This window comes from Phlebotomus papatasi, chromosome 1 (genome assembly GCF_024763615.1).
Source record: "Phlebotomus papatasi isolate M1 chromosome 1, Ppap_2.1, whole genome shotgun sequence".
In the NCBI taxonomy this organism is placed as follows: Eukaryota; Metazoa; Arthropoda; class Insecta; order Diptera; family Psychodidae; genus Phlebotomus; species Phlebotomus papatasi.
The window spans coordinates 58,334,960-58,354,180 of NC_077222.1; the positions used below are offsets into that span (position 1 = coordinate 58,334,960).

Here is a 19,221-nt window from a genome sequence, read left to right on the forward strand (position 1 = left end):
AAGGATTCTTAAGTGAAATATATAAATATCGAATATCAAAAAATGTAAAAGTTTCAAATTCGTCTACGTATCAATCTTAAAATGGGCGTGGCGTGCTATTAAATAATAATGGTGGCATAACGTTTCACAGGAGGAACTCAGGCTTTCCCGCAAGGAGAGTTCGGCACATCCATTATTAATTTTTCTCGTACAGGGATGGAGTTGTCAGTTTTATGACCCATGGAATCGAGTGCGATGAAACTCACTGGATGCAGTTCGAACACCATTAACGCAAGAAAAATTCCTGGTGACCTAAAGGGGATTTGAAATCGGAACGCTTGCATCATAGAGCAAGTACTCTACCACTTGGCCCTTTGAGTGCCCTGTGGCATGCTGTTACGTGACCTTAATTATTTATTTTGATTTGATGATCGAGCTTTATTCAAATCGCAATTCTCCGATCATAATTTTCAAACGGATGTTTGGTCGGTTTTGATATAAAGTGTGGTCAGCCGGGCTCGAGATTCAAAGAAACGCTTTCCGATGACTCACGAATGGTTTATTTGGAATTTTTGTGATAAGACTCATCGAGACTGCGACATTTTGCAACAGTGAACAAAGATACTGTGATTCCTCCAATTTTGCGCTGATCTTCCTGATCAATTGGCGTGTTTGTGTGGTGTGTGGTGCGTGAGTGGAACAATGGCAGGTATAGAAACATCCTCAACACCCGAATGGGTTTTGAAGTTGGAGAAGAAACGTGAAGAAGTATTTAAGGGCAGACGACTTGGACATGAGAGTGGCTTTGGAGCTCCCTGTATTGTCTGTGGTAAGATCTACTGAGAAGCCTATACGCATGTAAGAGTAAGAGGATTAAATTAAACCTATCTCACAGGATCAGGATGTCCGGGTTTGGATTTGCATTTTTGGCGAAAAGTTTGTCGCAACTGTCGCTGTCGAAAAGATCAGCACGAGTGTACAGATGATGATCTATCGGGATGGGCTCAATTCGAGCTACTGGGCCAGCAGAGATCACAGCCGGCTTTCATAAAAATCAAGAAGATTGACGAGAAACCCGTGAAAGTTGAATGGGTACCACCAGATGTGACACCGGATGTCGCTTCGGATTATATGAATGAATTGGGATCGCAGAATATTCCAGTGGAGGGCAGTGAGGCTGCTCTTAAGCGGAAGCAGCAGCTTGAGTATCAGGTGCCTCCACATGATTTGGATCCCACTTTGTGCCATAATTTAACGGAAAATGAAACTGCGCAACTGCAGCAGTATTTGGAGAAAATTAAGGAGAAATGTGGCCAGGGGAATGTGATTCGTGTGGCTGGTGGGAATCCCCCACAATTGAGCTATATTGAGGAAGTTTTTCCCACTGCAACGCCTATAAATGAGACAATTGTTAAGGACAGAATGCTGACGTATGTCTTGAAATCTGACACGATAAAGGGAGTGCTTCAGACACCGGCAACAGCCCTGAAGAAAGGAGCAAAAATTGTATCTGAATGTCGCCCAATGACGCCGGATTTCATGGAGAGTCCACTGCTGAGCGACAAGAATCGATACAAGCTCAAACAATTGAAACTCAATTCACAGGCTCTGCAGAGCGGAGTTCTCAATGGCACTACTTACGATAACTTATTCAAGGAACTCCAGGAGAGGGAAATTGACTGCAGCGAGGATAATCTTCTGGGTCCATTGGAGAACTTCCGCAGAGAATATCGACAGAATGATCGCCTAAAGACAGACGTGGATAATTTCGTGAGTAGTTTGGGGAATGAATTTCTGGATTCTTATCAATTGGATGAGGATACTGTAAAACTGACCGATGAGACGGGAGCTGAACTTAAGGAGATTCTCCCCAAAGTATCTGGAGATGATTTCAATTCTCCACTTCCCATTCGTCCCTTTGCCCAAATGAAATTGGGTAAAATAGCTCAGCAGGATACTCCCGTGAGGAAGCTGAAATTTGGAAAGGATTCCAAATCTTCAGACTTTCCCATTTATGCTCTCACTAGCTACGATAAACTCCTACCTGCTATCATGCAGAATCCTCAAGTTCAGAACATCCTGGCGAGCCCTACTCACCCCATGGGAAGTGATCTGGTGGCCAATACTGTTCCCCTTTTTCCTGACTTCAAAAATGGCCAAATGAGTGCCTCAACTGAGCAGAAGCTTACGAATCTCGGCCTAGATGCCGCCACCGTGAGAAGTGGTGTGGTCAATGGCCCACAGTACGATGACCTCTTTAGGAATTTGAGAAAGAAAAAGGTCCGTTTTGGTGAAGACACAATCCTGGGTCCAATGGAAGCCTTTAGAGATGAATATCTGGACAATAATGCCTTCCGCGATGATGTCAACAATTTCACCCTAGCCACAGCCAATCAGATGATGGATCATCCAACTAACAATCCCTTCTTGCTGGGACTTATTCCCTCCCAGAGCAGTGATTCGGGTTTCGGATCTGTACCACCAACTCCAAATCACTCAAATCTACCCATCCAGGATATCTCCGAGGAGACAGATGTGCGAGTTCCAGTGATGAAGTGCAAACAATGTTTCCTGGACATTTGTGCCGGAGATGTGGCCGTTAAGGCTGAAAGGGCGGGTAAATCTGTGGCTTGGCATCCGAAATGCTTCGTCTGTCACAAGTGTCAGGAGCTCCTGGCGGATCTTGTGTACTTCTTCCATGGCGGAAATGTCTTCTGTGCTCGGGATCTTGCCATTATTCTCAATATCCCTCGGTGTTCAGCCTGCGACGAACTCATCTTTATGAAGGAATACACCGTGGCAGAAGGCCAAACATTCCACGTTCGTCATTTTTGCTGCTTAAAATGTGATCTGCCCCTCGCTGGCCACAAATACGTTCCCGATGACACAACGGGAATGCCCCTGTGTCTCGATTGCTTCTGCAAAGATGCCCAAAAGTGCTCAAAGTGCCAAAAGACCATCGGACCGGCAGAACAGGGAGTGTCATGGGGAAAAATTCACTGGCACAGCACCTGTTTTGCCTGTGCTGGTGTATCGTGCGGAAAATCTCTCATTGGCCAGCGATTCTGTGTGAAGAACGACATTCCATTCTGTAGTCCAGCATGTGTTAAAAGTATTATTTTCTAAGATGTAATCGAAGAAATTTTTGGTGCCAATTTAAGAACAATTACAATAATGTAAGATCATCTGAAAAGCATATTCCTATAATTTTTCCATTCGTCAATTCCTAATCAGACTTTAATTTTAGCGTGCTAAACATCCTTGAGTTTCCTACTATGTGGCATTTAGAAATTAATTAGGTTTATTGAATAAACAAAAATTTAACAATTTTTTTTATCACTTAAAAATGTTCAATAAAAATATTTTATCAAAAATATTGTCTTGGATTTTTCTTTGCACTTCTTTTTTGACCGTTGATGCTCTCTAGCTTACATGATTGCCCGGATTGCCTTATGAATGATTAACTCTTTCCGGACCGCAGCATATGCTGCAAGTCAATTTCACCATTTTTTTAATCAAAAATATCTAAGCTCAGGAATTAATTGAGGTCTTACAAAAAATATCTTACATTTGGACATCCTTATAGTTTGTAATCATCCACAAGAATCGGATTTTTATCAGTTCTGAATTATTAAAAAAACATTATTTTTCACAGAACATTCATATGCTGCTTTGGGTACTCAGAGTCCCAAAAGAGACGAAAGAGTTAACCCTTTAAGGACGATTGGAACACCGGTGTCCCATAAACAAAATAATTTTTCCTGACTACCCAAAGTTATTTTTTCTTATGTCTGTACATATAATTCTAAAGTAGAAGGTTAAAGGAATCTAGAATATTTTTTGCAAGTCTCTAGCTCTTTGGTATGTAGTAAATATTTAAGCTCAAAAATGGCGAATTTTTAAATTCTTAAATTCATAATTGATTTTATTTATTTATTTATTTATTTTTTTTTTTTTTTTCAGTCTCACTCTGACCCTGGTCAGTGTCGGTTGTGATTCTAAAATCGCTCCAATCAATCCCCAATAAATATTAACTGTGCTTGAATTATTGTGCCAATAAATTTAGTGAATCTATTTATAGTGCATTATCAAAAATTATAGATAAAGACACAAAATTGTGCAATTAAACGTGTTTTCGGATAAAATTTAAATCAAACTCTCAAGGAATAAACCCTTTAAATAAGGGGGGTTCTCCCCCCAATAAATTTTGTGCTTACAGTAGTGAACAATATGGATTTTAATACAGACATTCAAAGGGGAAATTTCCCCCCCTTGCAAAATAAAAGTTTTTTTAAACCCCAAAACTATGGAAGATATCTACTGATTTCAAGTGAAACTAGAGATCTTAAAAACCTCAACATTTTTGAAGCGCATGATGCACTTCAAGAGTTATCACCAGGCGGTATCGCCGAAGTACACTGGCTCCCTAGTGGGGATTTTCTGATAGCTCCCAAAACCCTCTCCCATTTCAATTCAATTAAGAATGCTTCGCTACTAGGAGGGCATCCTGTCACAGTAAAAGAAGACATTAGATACAATTCCGTTCAGGGCCGAATCTATTGTCCAGAAATTATGAAACTCGACTGCAATTATATAAAGGAACGGCTCGCATCCCAAGGCGTGATAGCAGTTGAAAGAATGAAAACCAGGGACCCAACCAAAAAGTTGATCGATTCTCCGGTCCACCTTCTCACTTTCTCGCTCACTGAAGTGCCTGATAAATTGGATGTGGGCTTTTTAAAAGTCGCTGTAAGACTACACTCCCCATCCCCATTGCGCTGCACAAACTGTCACCAGTTAAAACACACAAAAAAATGGTGCAAATCACCCCAATCCATTTGCGGTGTCTGTGGGGAGCCCAAAATTGACCACCCTAATGAAGGGCCCTGTAAAAAACCTCCTATGTGCGTAAATTGCAAGGGTAATCATCCCAGTTTTGACAGAAAATGTCCTGAATACATTATCTTGGAGGGTATTAATGCCATTAAAACCATTGAAAGAGTGCCCCATAAGGTTGCAAAAAAACTTTTCTTTGAGAGATTCGGTGAGAAAAATGGTTTGGTTTATTCTATTAACAATTCACTCGCACCATCATTCACTGATATTCTCAAGAAAAACACACCCTCTAATAATTCCTCAAATTCCCATGCTCAAAAGAAGCCAAATTCACAAGCCAAGTCCCAAATATTTCGCACTTCCTCTAATGTAGAAAATATTCCCTCCACTTCTTCTACTGATAAAGTTGAACAAAAAACGAGTCCAAATATGCAGAACTCATCCAGTGAGGTTAAAAAAAGTGCACATCATCAAAAGCCTAAAAATACCAAAACCAGAAATCCAGCCAATGCCCATCTCATGGAGTACCAAAGGAAACTAAAAGAAGAGATTAACGCCCAGAAACAACCGCAAGTACCTCATAAACCAACAATTACCTCAGATACAAAATTATGTCACAATCAGGAAATTTCTGCATTGCAAAATGCTGATAATGAACTGGATCCAAAAATTATTGCCACTCAATCTCTTAATACGGTCACTGACCTTACAGATTCCAGAAAAATCCCATCCTCACATGAAAAAACCCCACTCCAATCTTTATGCACACAAAATGAAGCAAATTCGAATGAATTTGATAAATCCACACAAAATAAATCAGATAAAACTTACTCTGATACAAACACTACTAATGCAGAAAATGCACATAATTCCACATTTAACACACCAAAAATTTCTCAAAGTCCCTCAGAAATCACAGAGGTTCAGTCTGTTGATAAGCTTATTGAGGACTGTGAAATGCTGATTGATGAAGTTTCTGGTTTTAAGGGGGTTAAAAGGGGGAGGGAAATATGTCATGACTATTCCATTTCAGGAGATTCTAAACCAAGCAAGTTAATGGCAATACCAGTAGACCAGGTAAATGAGATTTCTCCTCAAAATAATAGCCTAAATGAAAACCAAAGGTCTAGCAATGATGTCCCTCAAAATGACCCCACCTATGATTGCTCAGAAGATGAATTTCCTGGGTTCCCACCTGTGAAAGAACCCAGTGATCTTCCCTCAACAAATAAATCATGATGAATTCTCATCAAAATTCACATGCACAATCTACAAATCACACAAACACTAATTACAATAATAATCCACTTTCCATGCCTGTAGTTCCCTCTCAAATGCCCCACAACTTCATTCAGTGGAATTGTAGAGGTTTTTGGAAACGAAAACCAGAAATTGAGCTCCTTGCATCAACTCATAAGCCTCTTGCGATTGCTCTACAAGAAACGCATGTTTCAAACAATGCTATTCCACCAACAATACCTGGATACTCAGGCTGTTTTTTCAACTCAGCTCCTAACTCAACTAGAAGTAGTGGGGTTGGGATCCTAATTCAGAATGGATGGTTTTATGAACCAATTCTAATACAAACTCCTCTTGAGATTATTGCAGTGAAGATAAAATGGCACTATACAATTAATTTAATTTCGATTTATATTAGACCGCAGGACAATATTCCAAAGAGACACTTATCAGACCTTATACGAAAATTACCACGTCCTTTTATTTTAATGGGAGATTTCAATGCATCTAACCCTGAATGGGGTAGCACGAGGCTCGATAATAGGGGAACTTTTCTTGGAGAAGTTATTGATGAGGAAAATATTATTATCTTAAATAGCGGATTGCATACGAATATCTCTTTGGCCCACAATACATTTAACGCAGTTGATCTCACACTAGTCGACAGCAGTAGAGCTGGTAACTACATTTGGAGCACGCATTACGACCTCTGCGGAAGTGATCATGTCCCAATTTTTGTCGATGATTTATTTCACATACCCACTGGAGTATCTTCTGGAAAAAAGTGGAATGAAGATTTAGCAAAATGGGATCTTTTTGCATCAAAAGCTGACCTAGGATATCTTAATGAAGCCATGTCTATAGAAGAGGCCTATAATAAATTCGAAGAAAGTATCACATTGGCAGCTGAAGATGCAATACCTATTAAAACTAAGACTAACGTAAAGAGGAAAGTTCCTTGGTGGAACGAAGACATTGCCCGAGCCATTAAAGAAAGAAAAAAAGCCTATCGACAATTCAAAGCCCATCCCTTAACGTCGTATAGAGATAAATATTTAGAATCAGTAGAAAACGTCAAAAAACTTATTAAAGATGCAAAAACCAAAACGTGGCATGATTTCGTACAAAACATTAATCCAAACACCCCATCAGGAGAAATCTGGAAGAAGGTTCGTGCGCTTAGAGGAGGGAGGGAACCGGAGATCCGATTCATTAACAATGATGATCAAATAATCGTTGATCCTGTTCAAATCGCCAATAGACTAGGAGAAAAGTTCACCGAGCATTCTTCAAATAATTCGCTATCCGCTGATGAAATCCAAAATAAAAACAACCTCACCTCAATAACGTGCAATCTACCAAATAGGAATGATTTCCCGGACTTGGACTTAAAATTTACCTTACTTGAACTAGAATCGGCAATTTCACATAGTAAAGGCAAATCCACAGGACCCAACGAAATCTCATATAACATGATATCAAACCTACTTCCAAGAAACAAAACTCTATTATTATTACTCTACAATAGGATGTGGAATGAAAAATCATATCCTTCCAACTGGACAGAGGCCAACATTATACCCATTCCCAAATTCCAAGGACAGACACCACTCAATCCTGAATATAGACCAATCTCCCTCACAAATTGTGACCTTAAAATTTTTGAAAGAATGGTAAACTATCGACTCATGTGGACCCTAGAATCAAATTGCCTTCTCGCAGAATCCCAAAGTGGATTCAGAAGAAAAAGAAGCACAATTAATCCTCTGCTTCGATTGACTCATGATATTTATTCAGGGTGGTCAAAGGGAGAGCATACTATTTCTATATTTTTTGATCTTGAAAAAGCATATGACCGGATCTGGAAAACCACCATTATTAACCAACTTAAAGAATGGCACATTGGAGGATCTATGCTTGCTTTCATAGATTTTTACCTAAGCCGAAGAAATGTTCGTGTAACTGCAAATGGAAAACAATCTGATCTATTTTCATTTGAAAATGGCACACCGCAAGGGGGAGTACTTTCAGTCACCCTATTTCTTATAGGGATCAATAGTCTGCAGAATCTCTTTCCGGCTGAGTCACGTATCAAACTCTTGCTATATGCAGACGACATTTCCATTTACATCACAGGAAAAGACACGGACGAATTAACACAAGAGCTCCAAGAAAAGGTGGATGAAATGGAAGAATGGGCAGAAACTCGTGGCTTTAAGTTTTCAGCCAGGAAAACTGCGGCTGTGCATTTTTGTCGCAAATATAAATGTGTATCTCCCATCATCAGAATTGGAAACTGCGAAATTCCTTATGAAGATAACTATAAGTTCCTAGGAATAATACTTGACAGAAAACTAACATTTAAAGATCACATAAAAACCCTCAAAAAGGCATGCAACCAAAGGCTTAACATACTACGATGTCTATCGGGAACAATATGGGGATCACACAGGAAATCTCTAAAACAAATCCACCAAGCATGGGTAATTTCCAAACTAAACTATGGAATGGAGGTATATGCGGGAGCTTCTAAAAATACACTGCAAAATTTGAACAGTGTATATGTTGGAGGTTATCGTATTGCAACCGGGGCCTTTAGAACCTCACCCGTAAATAGTATTTTAGCTGAATCCGGAGCTCCCCCGATTCACGTATATAGAGAAAATCAGTGCATGAAAACAGCCGGTAGAATTCTCTCCAACTCTGGTACCCTCGCTCACAACGAAATTAAAAATTCTACTTCATTTGATACCTGGAGAGGTTCCTTTGGTTCTTCAATATCCTCTCTGAAAAGGTATTTGGATAATCGAAATCCCGTCTCAGAATCCTCAGATAGGGCCTCACCTTGGTTGCTTCATCACAACTTAATAGACACCAGCCTTACATCAGAAAAACTAAAATTGGCACCTGATATAGAAGTACGAGGTCGTTATCGGGAGCTGAAAGAAAAATACGGACACCTTTACACCAATTTCCTCTACACGGATGGTTCAGTCCTGGAGTCAAGTGGTGGTTATGCTGTCACAACAGAAACGGATGTAATTGTCAGTGGGTCATCAGACGAACATTGGTCCATCTTTGAGTTAGAGGCCTTAGCTTTACTCATGGCAACAAAACATATTACACAAACGTCTGACGAAAGGTGGATTATCTTCACGGATTCACTTAGTTGTCTTTTGGCGATCCAAAATATTAGAAATTATCATCCACTTATTGCATCCACTCGCACCAACTTAATCAAAACAGGTGGTAGAATTATGCTCGCTTGGGTTCCTAGTCACAAGGGTATCCCTGGGAATGAAAAAGCAGACATGGAGGCGAAGAGGGCGGCTGGGGGAGAAAGCTCTCTAATTACTGACATTCCCAGGAGAGGGATAAACTCCATTATCTCAAAACATTCTGATGTAAAACATTCTGAATGGCTACAGAGGGAAGTTCATGGCTTCATGGCAACACTTTCCCCAAACATCAAAGGACCTCCATATGCTTTAGATGCATCAAGGATGGAAAATACTCTAATAGCCAGACTCAGAATTGGGCACACTCGACTGACCCACAAATATAAAATGGAGAGAAACAATCCACCTATGTGCGATGTATGTCATGAAATCATAGATGTCCCCCATTTGCTTAATATCTGTCGCAAGTATACTGGACAGAGAGATTCTATTCTAGGGAGCCAGTCTGTACAAAATTTGCTTTGTGACCCATTGGGTCATAAGAAAATTGTTCAATTCGTAATGGAGATCGGTTTACACAAAGAGCTATAACACAACCACAGACTGCTCCGACGGGTCGACCGGGTGGTCTGTGGTCATGTAAGCTCAACACCAAAATTAAAAAAAAAAATAAATAAATAAAAAAAAAAAATAATAATAATAAAATAAAATAACATAAAATACAATAATAATATAATAATAAACAATCAAGATTCTACATACACACTAAATCTTAAAAAATGCACAAAATTCATTAAGCACTCAAAACCAAAGGCGATATTAACAAAGCCTTAAAAGTTTAATAATAATAATAATTATTATTTATTTTTTATATTTCCAATTTTTTTTAAGCAATACCCTTTTGGCAATAAAAACTACAATACTCATACGTAATATTTTTCATTAAAGCGAAAAATATTATTCATTGGTATTGTCAGAAAAATTACTTAAATTTTCGGGCTATTTTTGTATCTATCGTTCATAGAAGCACAAAATACACCGAATCAGATTCTGTTGAACTTTCCAAGGTTAGATGTAAAATTTATCATTGATTATGTTTCTCAGTTTAATTTTTATTGTTGATTTTCAGTCCGTAAAAAGTGTCTCGTCGTTAAGGGTTAACAGGTATATGAAGCCTATGAAGCACGTGCACTGACTTAATTAACCCATTAACTCTTTCGTCTCTTTTGGGACTCTGAGTACCCAAAGCAGCATATGAATATTCTGTGAAAAACAATGTTTTTCAATTATTCAGAACTGATAAAAATCCGATTCTTATGGATGATTACAAATTAAAGGATGTCCAAATGTAAGATATTTTTTTTGTAAGACCTCAATTAATTCCTGAGCTTAAATATTTTTGATTAAAAATTGTGAAATTGGCTTGCAGCATATGCTGCGGTCCGGAAAGAGTTAAGGTGTCAAAGTCACCCTAACTTACGGTAACCATAATGATTAAAAGCTTTTCAAATCATTTAAAACTTGTCCTTAATTTCTCAAAACTTTCTTTAAATAAAATTTTTCATATTTTTTACTAGGTAAGAGAAAGTTCCCATGCTTCATACGATCCCAAGCTTCGTAATGAATAAATTTTTCCTGGGTTTCTGAAATAATCTGACTCCGCAAAATATTTTAAAAACGGGGCACTTACCTCTAGTTTTCACATTTATTGAGAAACATAAGAAAAATTTAGTCATTACGAAGTTTGGGACCGTACGAAGTATGGGCATTTTCCCCTATTCCAGGCAGAATAAATTGACCCTATTCCTATTTCAGAATAAACAGAATATATCGCCATGAATTATCGATCGTTTTTATATATGTAGACGTAGGATGCAAGAAAAAATGTTCTTGGATCATCGGTGACTCAATTGTCCATAAATTCTTATGTGCTCTGAATTTGCAGAACATTTGATAATTTATCAATTCGCATAAAATGAAGAAAATTAATTGATAAATGCGATAAAGTTAAGGATAAGGCACACAGGCAGTTGAAGTTTTTTAAGGATTAATTTGCTAAACGTTTAAAAATTATCTTCAATGCTAATTTAGTCCAGCAATTTTATTTTTAATAATGAGTTTTTGAAAATATGTATAGTATATTTCCCAAAATTAATTTATTTTAAGAATAATTATTCACAAAAATGTGATAAAATATGATCATCCCTTTTACAATTGTGAAAGAAAAATAGTATTGAAAATCAAAAAGAAAATAAAGTCAGCAAATTCAGAGAGTGTAAATTTAAGTAAGTTAATAAGAAAAGCCAAGAGAAAACAATAGAATTCTAAGCTTCTCAAGCTTCATTTAAAAAAAAAATCCGAATGGCACCTGCAGAAGAGCACCTGTCATACGGGACGCAGCAGTAACGCCCTTAACGGACAAAGTCCTGTAAGGACAGTTACTATTTAGGCATGTTCGTAAATACGTAAAAAATGTTCGTGAAATTTTCTCATTTGTTGGTAAAGTTTTGTCAAACAAACAAAAATGTACGAACAAATGTTTGTAGAAGAACAAGAAATGCTCGTCAAGTGTTTATAATACGAACAATGTTAACTGCTCGAACTCTACGAGAGAGCAATTCCACAATCCATTTTTTCAACTTCTCACCATCTTGGCTGCCAAACTGTGAGAGATATTGACTTTCGGTCTTCAGTGACCCCCAACCCCCCACCTCCCACAAGTCTATATTCTCTAGTAAACTAACTTACGCAAATTACCCCCACCCTTTCTAACCCCTTCAAAAATATGTTTCTTTTTTACTTTTTTTCAAAATTGGACCTGGCGATTTCGTTCATTTTTGGATATGTTTTGTAGGTAGTCCAGCTGAACATGTCGATGTTGACGCCTATCATCAGAAAAGTCGCCATCTTGGATCATTCAAGGTTAAAGTTTAACCACCCTGGAGGGCCTAATTTTCAACGGATTTGGTTAAATTTAGACTTTTTTTGAAAGGTCTTGAAATTCTGAACCCGACTACATCGATCATAATCGGTGATATATCGGTAAAGTAAAGGTAATTAGCTCCATTTTAAAAATACTGTTTTATCGCAATTCTTTCAGTCTTCTGACCCATATGATTAAAACGATAAAATATATCGAATTACGGTATTCGATGACTTTCCTAACATGACATAATCTCGAAGCTAATCTATTTTTTTCCCCTTCCCTTTTCATGTGTTCCCTATCCTCTAAAATAGAACAAAAATTAGATTTTTCTAATTTTCCTCAAAATTGGTCTTGGTGATTTCGTTCATTTTTGCACATGTCGATGTCGATACCTATCACAGAAAAATCTACATCTTCAATTGTTCCAAGTCAAAGGGCTTAATTTTAAACAAGTTTGGTCAATCAAATAATTAAATTTTTTTTTAAATACCCTCACTGAGAGAAATCTGAAAAAGTCAAAATAACATTCCGGAAGTGTTAATTTTAATTTTTTTTTTTAAGTTACCCTTCTTTCATGTTGATTTTACCCTTAAAAGGCGTAAAATTAACATTAAAAAATGTTGATATATTTTTACACCCAAAAAGTGTTAAAGTTACGACGAAAAAAAGTTAATCGCAGCCTCTTTTTATTCTCAGTGCTGTTCTTAAACAATTCTACCTTCAATTTGGTTTTATGATTATTTGTAAACTAATTTAAAACAGTATACAAAAAGTTTCCGAAAAAGAGTAATAAGGCTAAGCTCCTTCTCGGGAGTTCGAGCAGCTCGCAAAACCTCGGACGCTTTGTCACCCTTTTGTGAAGACAATACAAACATTTACAAAAATTTACGAAATATTTTTCACTATGTAGATAATGTTTAACCCAGGGGGATGACATTAGCTCTGAAAAATGCGACCAGTTTTAGTGTAAATTTTTTCCTGTTTTCGTACATATTTCACGAGATATCTCCAAAACTACGTAGGTTGCCAATTTGGGGTTTTCGGTTGCCTTTTCGTTATTAAATTGGCTTTTATTTTGTATTAGTAGTATTTGCTAATTCATTCTACAATGACAGAAAGTAGCTAATAAACTCAAAAGTTTTTTGGGCAGGCTAGAAACGCTAGAAACATATGGGAAAGATAGGAAACGTCATGCCCCTGGTTTAACCTTACCAAAAATTGAACCATGTTACGTACATCGCATTTACAACTTGTAACTTAAAAATGAAAATAAAGTATAATAGGAAAAAATGTTTTAGCCATTTAAGGACGATTGGTCACCGGTGACCCAAAAATGAAATTTTTCCTACGACCTTCTGAAAGTGTATTTTGCTCAAAAAATTTAGAAAACATGATTTTTTCTGACCCTCGATTTTTGACCTTCTCGTCCTTAAAGGGTTAAAATGATCAGAAAATCCTTTCGTCAAGAAATATTTAACGCAAGACAGAGGATAAAAAATAAGGAAAGATTCTGTCCGAATTTGTACTAGTTGTATTCGTTAGTGCATAAAGGTTTTCAATGTAAAAAATGGTGTTGTATTTCAACCAATTTAAAAAATCAATTCTACCACGTCCATTTCTCGTTTGAGTACTAATCAAAGAGTAATCAAATATTTGGAACTCCACGACATGATGGTTTTTTTCTCTCCCTCTCGAAATACCTGTGTTCAAGTGTTTAGAAATGTAAAATTGAGCCGGTAGATTTTCATATCCTAAACCACATAGTATTGGATGTAATAAATTTGTGTGACGCACGTGGGCGATTTGATTGATATGCATGCTCATCAATCAAAATGCTGAGAACGTGACACAATAGAATATATGAGTTCTCCCAGCCAGCAGGCGACACATTCTTGTATGTCTAATGAAGAAAATTAAGCATATGGTACTTGACGAAGAGAAATTCTATAAATTATTTGCAAAACTTTTCAGATGACCAGACGAAGAAGCATAAATTTATGTATATAATAAGTAATCTAATTTTTGTGTTAATGACTGTGACTGTGCAGGAAAAAGTGGCAAATAGAGAAAAGATGGTGAAATATCTTGAATGTGTTGATTCTCTCTTTCATTTTATTATTTAAAATCTTAATAATTTTTTTTTATGAATATTAGGAGAGTGTATTCAGTGTTTGATATTTACTGGTTTGAATAAAAAAAAAAAGAAAATCATACATTTTGTTTCAAAAAAGTTTTTTTTTCTCTTTTAAATTATCTTCACGTAATCGCACTCATTCGCACATCTTTGCCCAATATTTTTCTGCTTGTGTAGAGTGTGTTTTTCTTTGTCATTATCTACTTTTTTTATATTCTAAATTCTATATTTCATTTTTTTTATATTTTTTTCTTCCATATACTCCTTACGTACACAGTAAAACGAATTGTTTATTTAATTTTCTTTTCATTCTCCTTTTTTTGAATCTATTCATTTTTTTTTAATCATTTTATATGTATAATATTTCAGTATAATTTAATATAAAAAAAGACAAGTACGATTTGTACTTTACTTTTGAAATTTTTATTGAATTTTTTAAAATTACTTTTCTGCCTTTCATTTTTTTTCTTGTTTTAATTTAATTAAGTATAAGTGTTTTATGAAATTTTATTTTTCTGCGTGTATCTGCTGCATTTTTTTAGATGGTGTGAATTTGATAATTCTCTTTCCATAATCACTTTTTTACCAATATTTTTTTAGACTGCATTATCAAAAGTGATACTATTGTTAGCCAAACTACACTTTACTTTTTTTCTATTGTAAGTCCACATTTTGCTAAAAGATAGTAAAGGATCTGCTGAGTTCTGCCCTAAAAGATCTTTTATGCTGCGGTTCACATAAGTATACAGTGGATCTTTTTTATTTAGTTAAATAGGCCACGCCCCTTGTGACTTGCAAGGAAATAAAGTCTTGTGATTTCCTTAATTTTTGTAACAAAGTCTTTGTTTAACTTTTCTAAAAATATTACTGACCGAGAAATAGTTATTATACGCTTTTCTTGAGAAAATTTTATGAAATGGGCGTGGCTTCAACATTTTGCTTTCATTAACCATTTTGACAAAGTTTTCACTTCACCATAAGTTTAAACTCAATTTACAAATAATTTTACAAATTTTTTGATAAAAGAAATTTAAGTTTTGTAAAATCTTGATTAAGAATATTAATACTGATCTTAATTTGAGACGAGAAAAAATTTAGAATAAGAGAATATAGCATGGTTTTAGATTTTGCTTACTTACGAGGAATCATGTCTTTTTTCGCTCTTTTTATTTCTGCTTTAGTCTAATAGGGATATCCTATTTTTATGGGCGGGACTTGTGTTTTGTCGCCTACTATTGAAATAGTGGGCGTGGCTTATCTGCAGCGTCCTTCAGAATGTCTTTACCGCATTTTAAAATACAGAAGTTTCTTTTTTATCATAAATCCTTCAGGCTGCATTATCAAAAATTATAAATTGACAGAACTATCCCAGGAAGCCCTCTACTATCACCTGGCTAAATATGTAATTAAAAAATTTCGAGTAAAGTGTAGGAGCTCTTTATGTTTTAGCTGTCATTTCTATATTTTTGTTTATTTACGGCATTCATTATTTTGTAAAATTTACAAAAAATATATTACAATGTACTTTAAATACTGCTTCTACTAAACATAATTCAGTTTTTACTTAATCGGAAAGATTGTAAAAATATTCCTTTGCTTTTTTGTGTTTTCTTCTTTTTTGTTGGATTTTTACTCTTTTTTTTTGTGGAAAGAAAAATATGCATAGAGAGGAAAATACAGCTAATTAAAATGTATTTGCAGTTAGTTAATAAATCCATTGATCATGATTTCTATTTTTGCAGTAGCATCTTTCATCCATTTTCACATTTCAAACACTCAAACTGTTGAAATTTTCTACATGCTAATGCCAAAATAAAGGTATAAACTCAATCTTGAGCGGAAGACTCTCTCTCTTTCTCTCTGGCATATTTAAATATAGCAGATTTTGTTCACATCTCATTTTCTGTTCTCTTTGCAACAAAAATTTAGTTGCATTTCGATAAGTGCTATCTTCTATTTTTTTCTTTTTTATCTTTTTTTTTTTTTTTGAAGGTGAAATGAAATGAAGTAACACTGAATGAATGATAATTAAAATATTTTTTTTGAAATACCATACATACAGCTTTTTTTTTTGGACAGAGTTTTTCATTTTTATGGAGTTCCTAAGTCATATCTAAGAATATTGTTTCAACAATAATTTACTTCTCTCTCTCTCTCAGGTTTTTGTATTGAAGAATTAGCTGTATCATTTTTATTTTTCACTAAATTATCTCTTCATTTGAATTAATAAATGTGTATTAATGTGTTTATTTTCATCTCTAAACATTCCACTCATTTTCCACTCCTTGTATTTTTTTTTAATTTATAATTCAATTTTCATCCTAATCACTGCTTTTTATGAAAACGCTTCGTCAAATATTTACACTATTACTCATATTTCTTGTTACATTAATCTCCCTCACTATCTCTCTGTGCTTTTACAAATAAAATTCAACCTGTTCTTACCTGTTTGAAAAATAAAAATAAAAGGGAAATTCATCCAACATGAGTGTACCTTCTTTAAGATGTGAGAAAGTAAAAAGAAAAAAAAAACTATAACAAAAATTACTCTCTGTCACATTTTTTTCCTTCCTCATCACACACACACATTTGATGTAAAAAAAAAGAAGAATAATCAATTACTGTAATGCAAAAAAAAACAATTATTAAAACTAGAGTATAATTAATTTTACTTTTTTTTTTAATTTAACGCTTTTCTTGTGCATCAACAAAAACGTATTTCTTTTGAAATTCACCCGCTCTTCTCAAATTCTAATCATGAAATATTGATTTTATTTTTTTTGTTTCTGTCTATCATGTCACTCCTATATAACAATTAGGAAAGAAAAGGTTTATCGTTATATTAGATAAAAAAAGAGAATATAAATTTCAATTTCTTTCCTCAGCTTTCAATCTAATATCTTATTTTCTCTCTCTTTTTTTATTTTCTTCCTATTATCTTGTTTTCTTTTTCTTCACTTCACATGATATCGTATTGAATGTATTTTCTTTTTGCATTTTTTTTTATTCAAGATTATAACTCTTATACTTCAAATTTCTCATTTTTTGTTTTAATCTGATCTCCTACACTTGTCCTACTTATTTTTTCTTATTTTTATTATGTAGCCCACGTGGCGGTGTCACTGGTCTAGAATTTGGGGTGCCATACTGAAATCGCCTCTTATCGGCTGGCTTCAGTATTTGGAATGAGCACATTAATGTCTCATCCACAGACATCATTGCACCTGTTTTGCATTAAAGCAAAAAAAGACACAGAAAATAGGTTATTATATAAGGCTTTTCAGTCATTTTCTTTACAAAATAAAATCACCACACACAATCCACATTCAATGAATAAATTTTACGTGTTAACCCTCAAAGGGTCAAGTTATAAACAATACACACAAACAGAAAAGCAGGTTCCCAGAAAGTTTAAAAGTCTTCAAAAATTATTATATTTTAAATAAAAAATAAAAGTTTCGGTCTATCGAATTTATAAGCAATTTAGATAGATTCGGAAAGGGACATCTTGATACTTATAAAAGTTAATTAGCTGAGATTCTTTCACTAAGAAAAAATCTGTAGAGTTGAAAGAAATCTATCGCCGAGTCGAATTAACTCTACGAATATCGATGAATTGTTACTCTTTTTCGTTGTAAAATTTAGTAAATAAAGTTAAAACTACTCCACGTGCGAGTTGAATTAACTCGTCCGATATCGATGTAATTATTACTCTTTTTCGATGTTAAATTTCATCTAAACTGAAGTAATATGCTTAAGTGTTTTTATTTTAAGAATATATTTCAGTCAAGAAGATATTCATGTGACAAAGTTCATATGGAACATCAATTAGAAATTTGCCTAACAGTATTTCATGAAGACAAGTGCAGTGCATCATATGTGATATCTCGCTCGGAACATGATGAACTTTAAATAAAGGAAATGATAAAATAAGAAAAAAACATAAAATTGCAAAATCTATCCATTTAGGGATTTGAAAGACTTATTTTAACTCTAAAAAAAGCATTTTTTTAAACTCTTGAAACGAGTTATTTTCACTCTTAAAGTTATTTACACTCTTTTGTCATGACAAAAAAGTTGAAATAACTCTTCTGAATATTACACCTAAATAGAAGTAAAATCAAATCTAAAACATAGTTAATCGAAAGTCAACGAAAAAGAGTTAATTTAACATCGTTTCGAGTAAGTTTTACTCGTTTATTTCTCTGGAGGTGTTACTTTTAATTAATTTTATTCATTTTAACATTTTGAAAATGTGATATCGGCCTGTTAAAATTACAAAACGAACCAATAAACCAAGAACCAGAAAAGCAACTAAAAAGTATAAAATTTGTAAAATTCCGGACAATGCGAAATGAATTTGAAAGTTCAGACATTGAAAATCTAGTTATATTTTTATAATGTAGTTTGAGAGTACTTTGAAGATTATTTATTTGAATATTTATGGGGTTTAATACCAAATTTCATATTGTAATTCCAAATAGTACCCTATTTTTTTTTAATTGTTGCACTTCCATATTTCTGCAAGCGCGATCTTTTAAAATATTGCTATATATTATTATTTTTTTAAATCGTAAAATAAACCCGAATAGAATGTAGAAGGGACTTATCACAAGTTTTAATTATAGCTCTATTCCACTTCCTCTTCATGTCAATGCTGAGTCAATGCATACGGCATTTAAAAGCTAAAAATATTAGATTATTGTTTAATGACTCCTTGTTCTTGAACAACCACATCCCCTATTTAAGTAAAGGGTTTACACCCTTTCAATATCAAATTATGTCTTTTTCCTTTTTCTTATTGTATATGACGCTGAACTTCCTTTTTTTGCAATGTAAAATCCATGCGTTGTCTCACAATTAAAGGAAGGCTTAAATGCTTCGCGCATATTCTGGCTTCGAGCAGTTTAATATTTTTTCTATATTCC

At 34.8% G+C, this 19,221-nt stretch overlaps 2 protein-coding genes across 2 annotated transcripts in view; one reads left to right on the forward strand and one right to left on the reverse strand.

Annotated features, from left to right (window-relative positions):
- The first annotated feature begins 478 nt into the window (after positions 1–478).
- On the forward strand, positions 479–3,353 carry LOC129809390 (uncharacterized). The gene is made up of 2 exons (XM_055859201.1): positions 479–808; positions 875–3,353. Exons 1-2 carry the CDS (start codon positions 682–684, stop codon positions 3,103–3,105), a joined length of 2,358 nt encoding a protein of 785 aa, XP_055715176.1. The 5' UTR covers positions 479–681; the 3' UTR covers positions 3,106–3,353.
- Positions 3,354–17,257: 13,904 nt separating this feature from the next.
- LOC129809401 (serine/threonine-protein phosphatase alpha-2 isoform) overlaps positions 17,258–19,221 on the reverse strand; it is a 32,363-nt gene continuing 30,399 nt past the window's right edge. The window contains exon 7 of the mRNA XM_055859210.1: positions 17,258–17,517. Within this exon, the coding sequence (XP_055715185.1) occupies positions 17,372–17,517 (146 nt within the window). The 3' untranslated portion in view covers positions 17,258–17,371. The remainder of the gene's footprint in view (positions 17,518–19,221) is intronic.

Coding starts and splice junctions, on each gene's coding strand:
- LOC129809390 (XM_055859201.1), top strand. CDS start 682: ATGGCAGGTATAGAAACATCCTCAACACCCGAATGGGTTTTGAAGTTG. Junction 809..874: donor AGCTCCCTGTATTGTCTGTG/GTAAGATCTACT, acceptor CCTATCTCACAG/GATCAGGATGTCCGGGTTTG.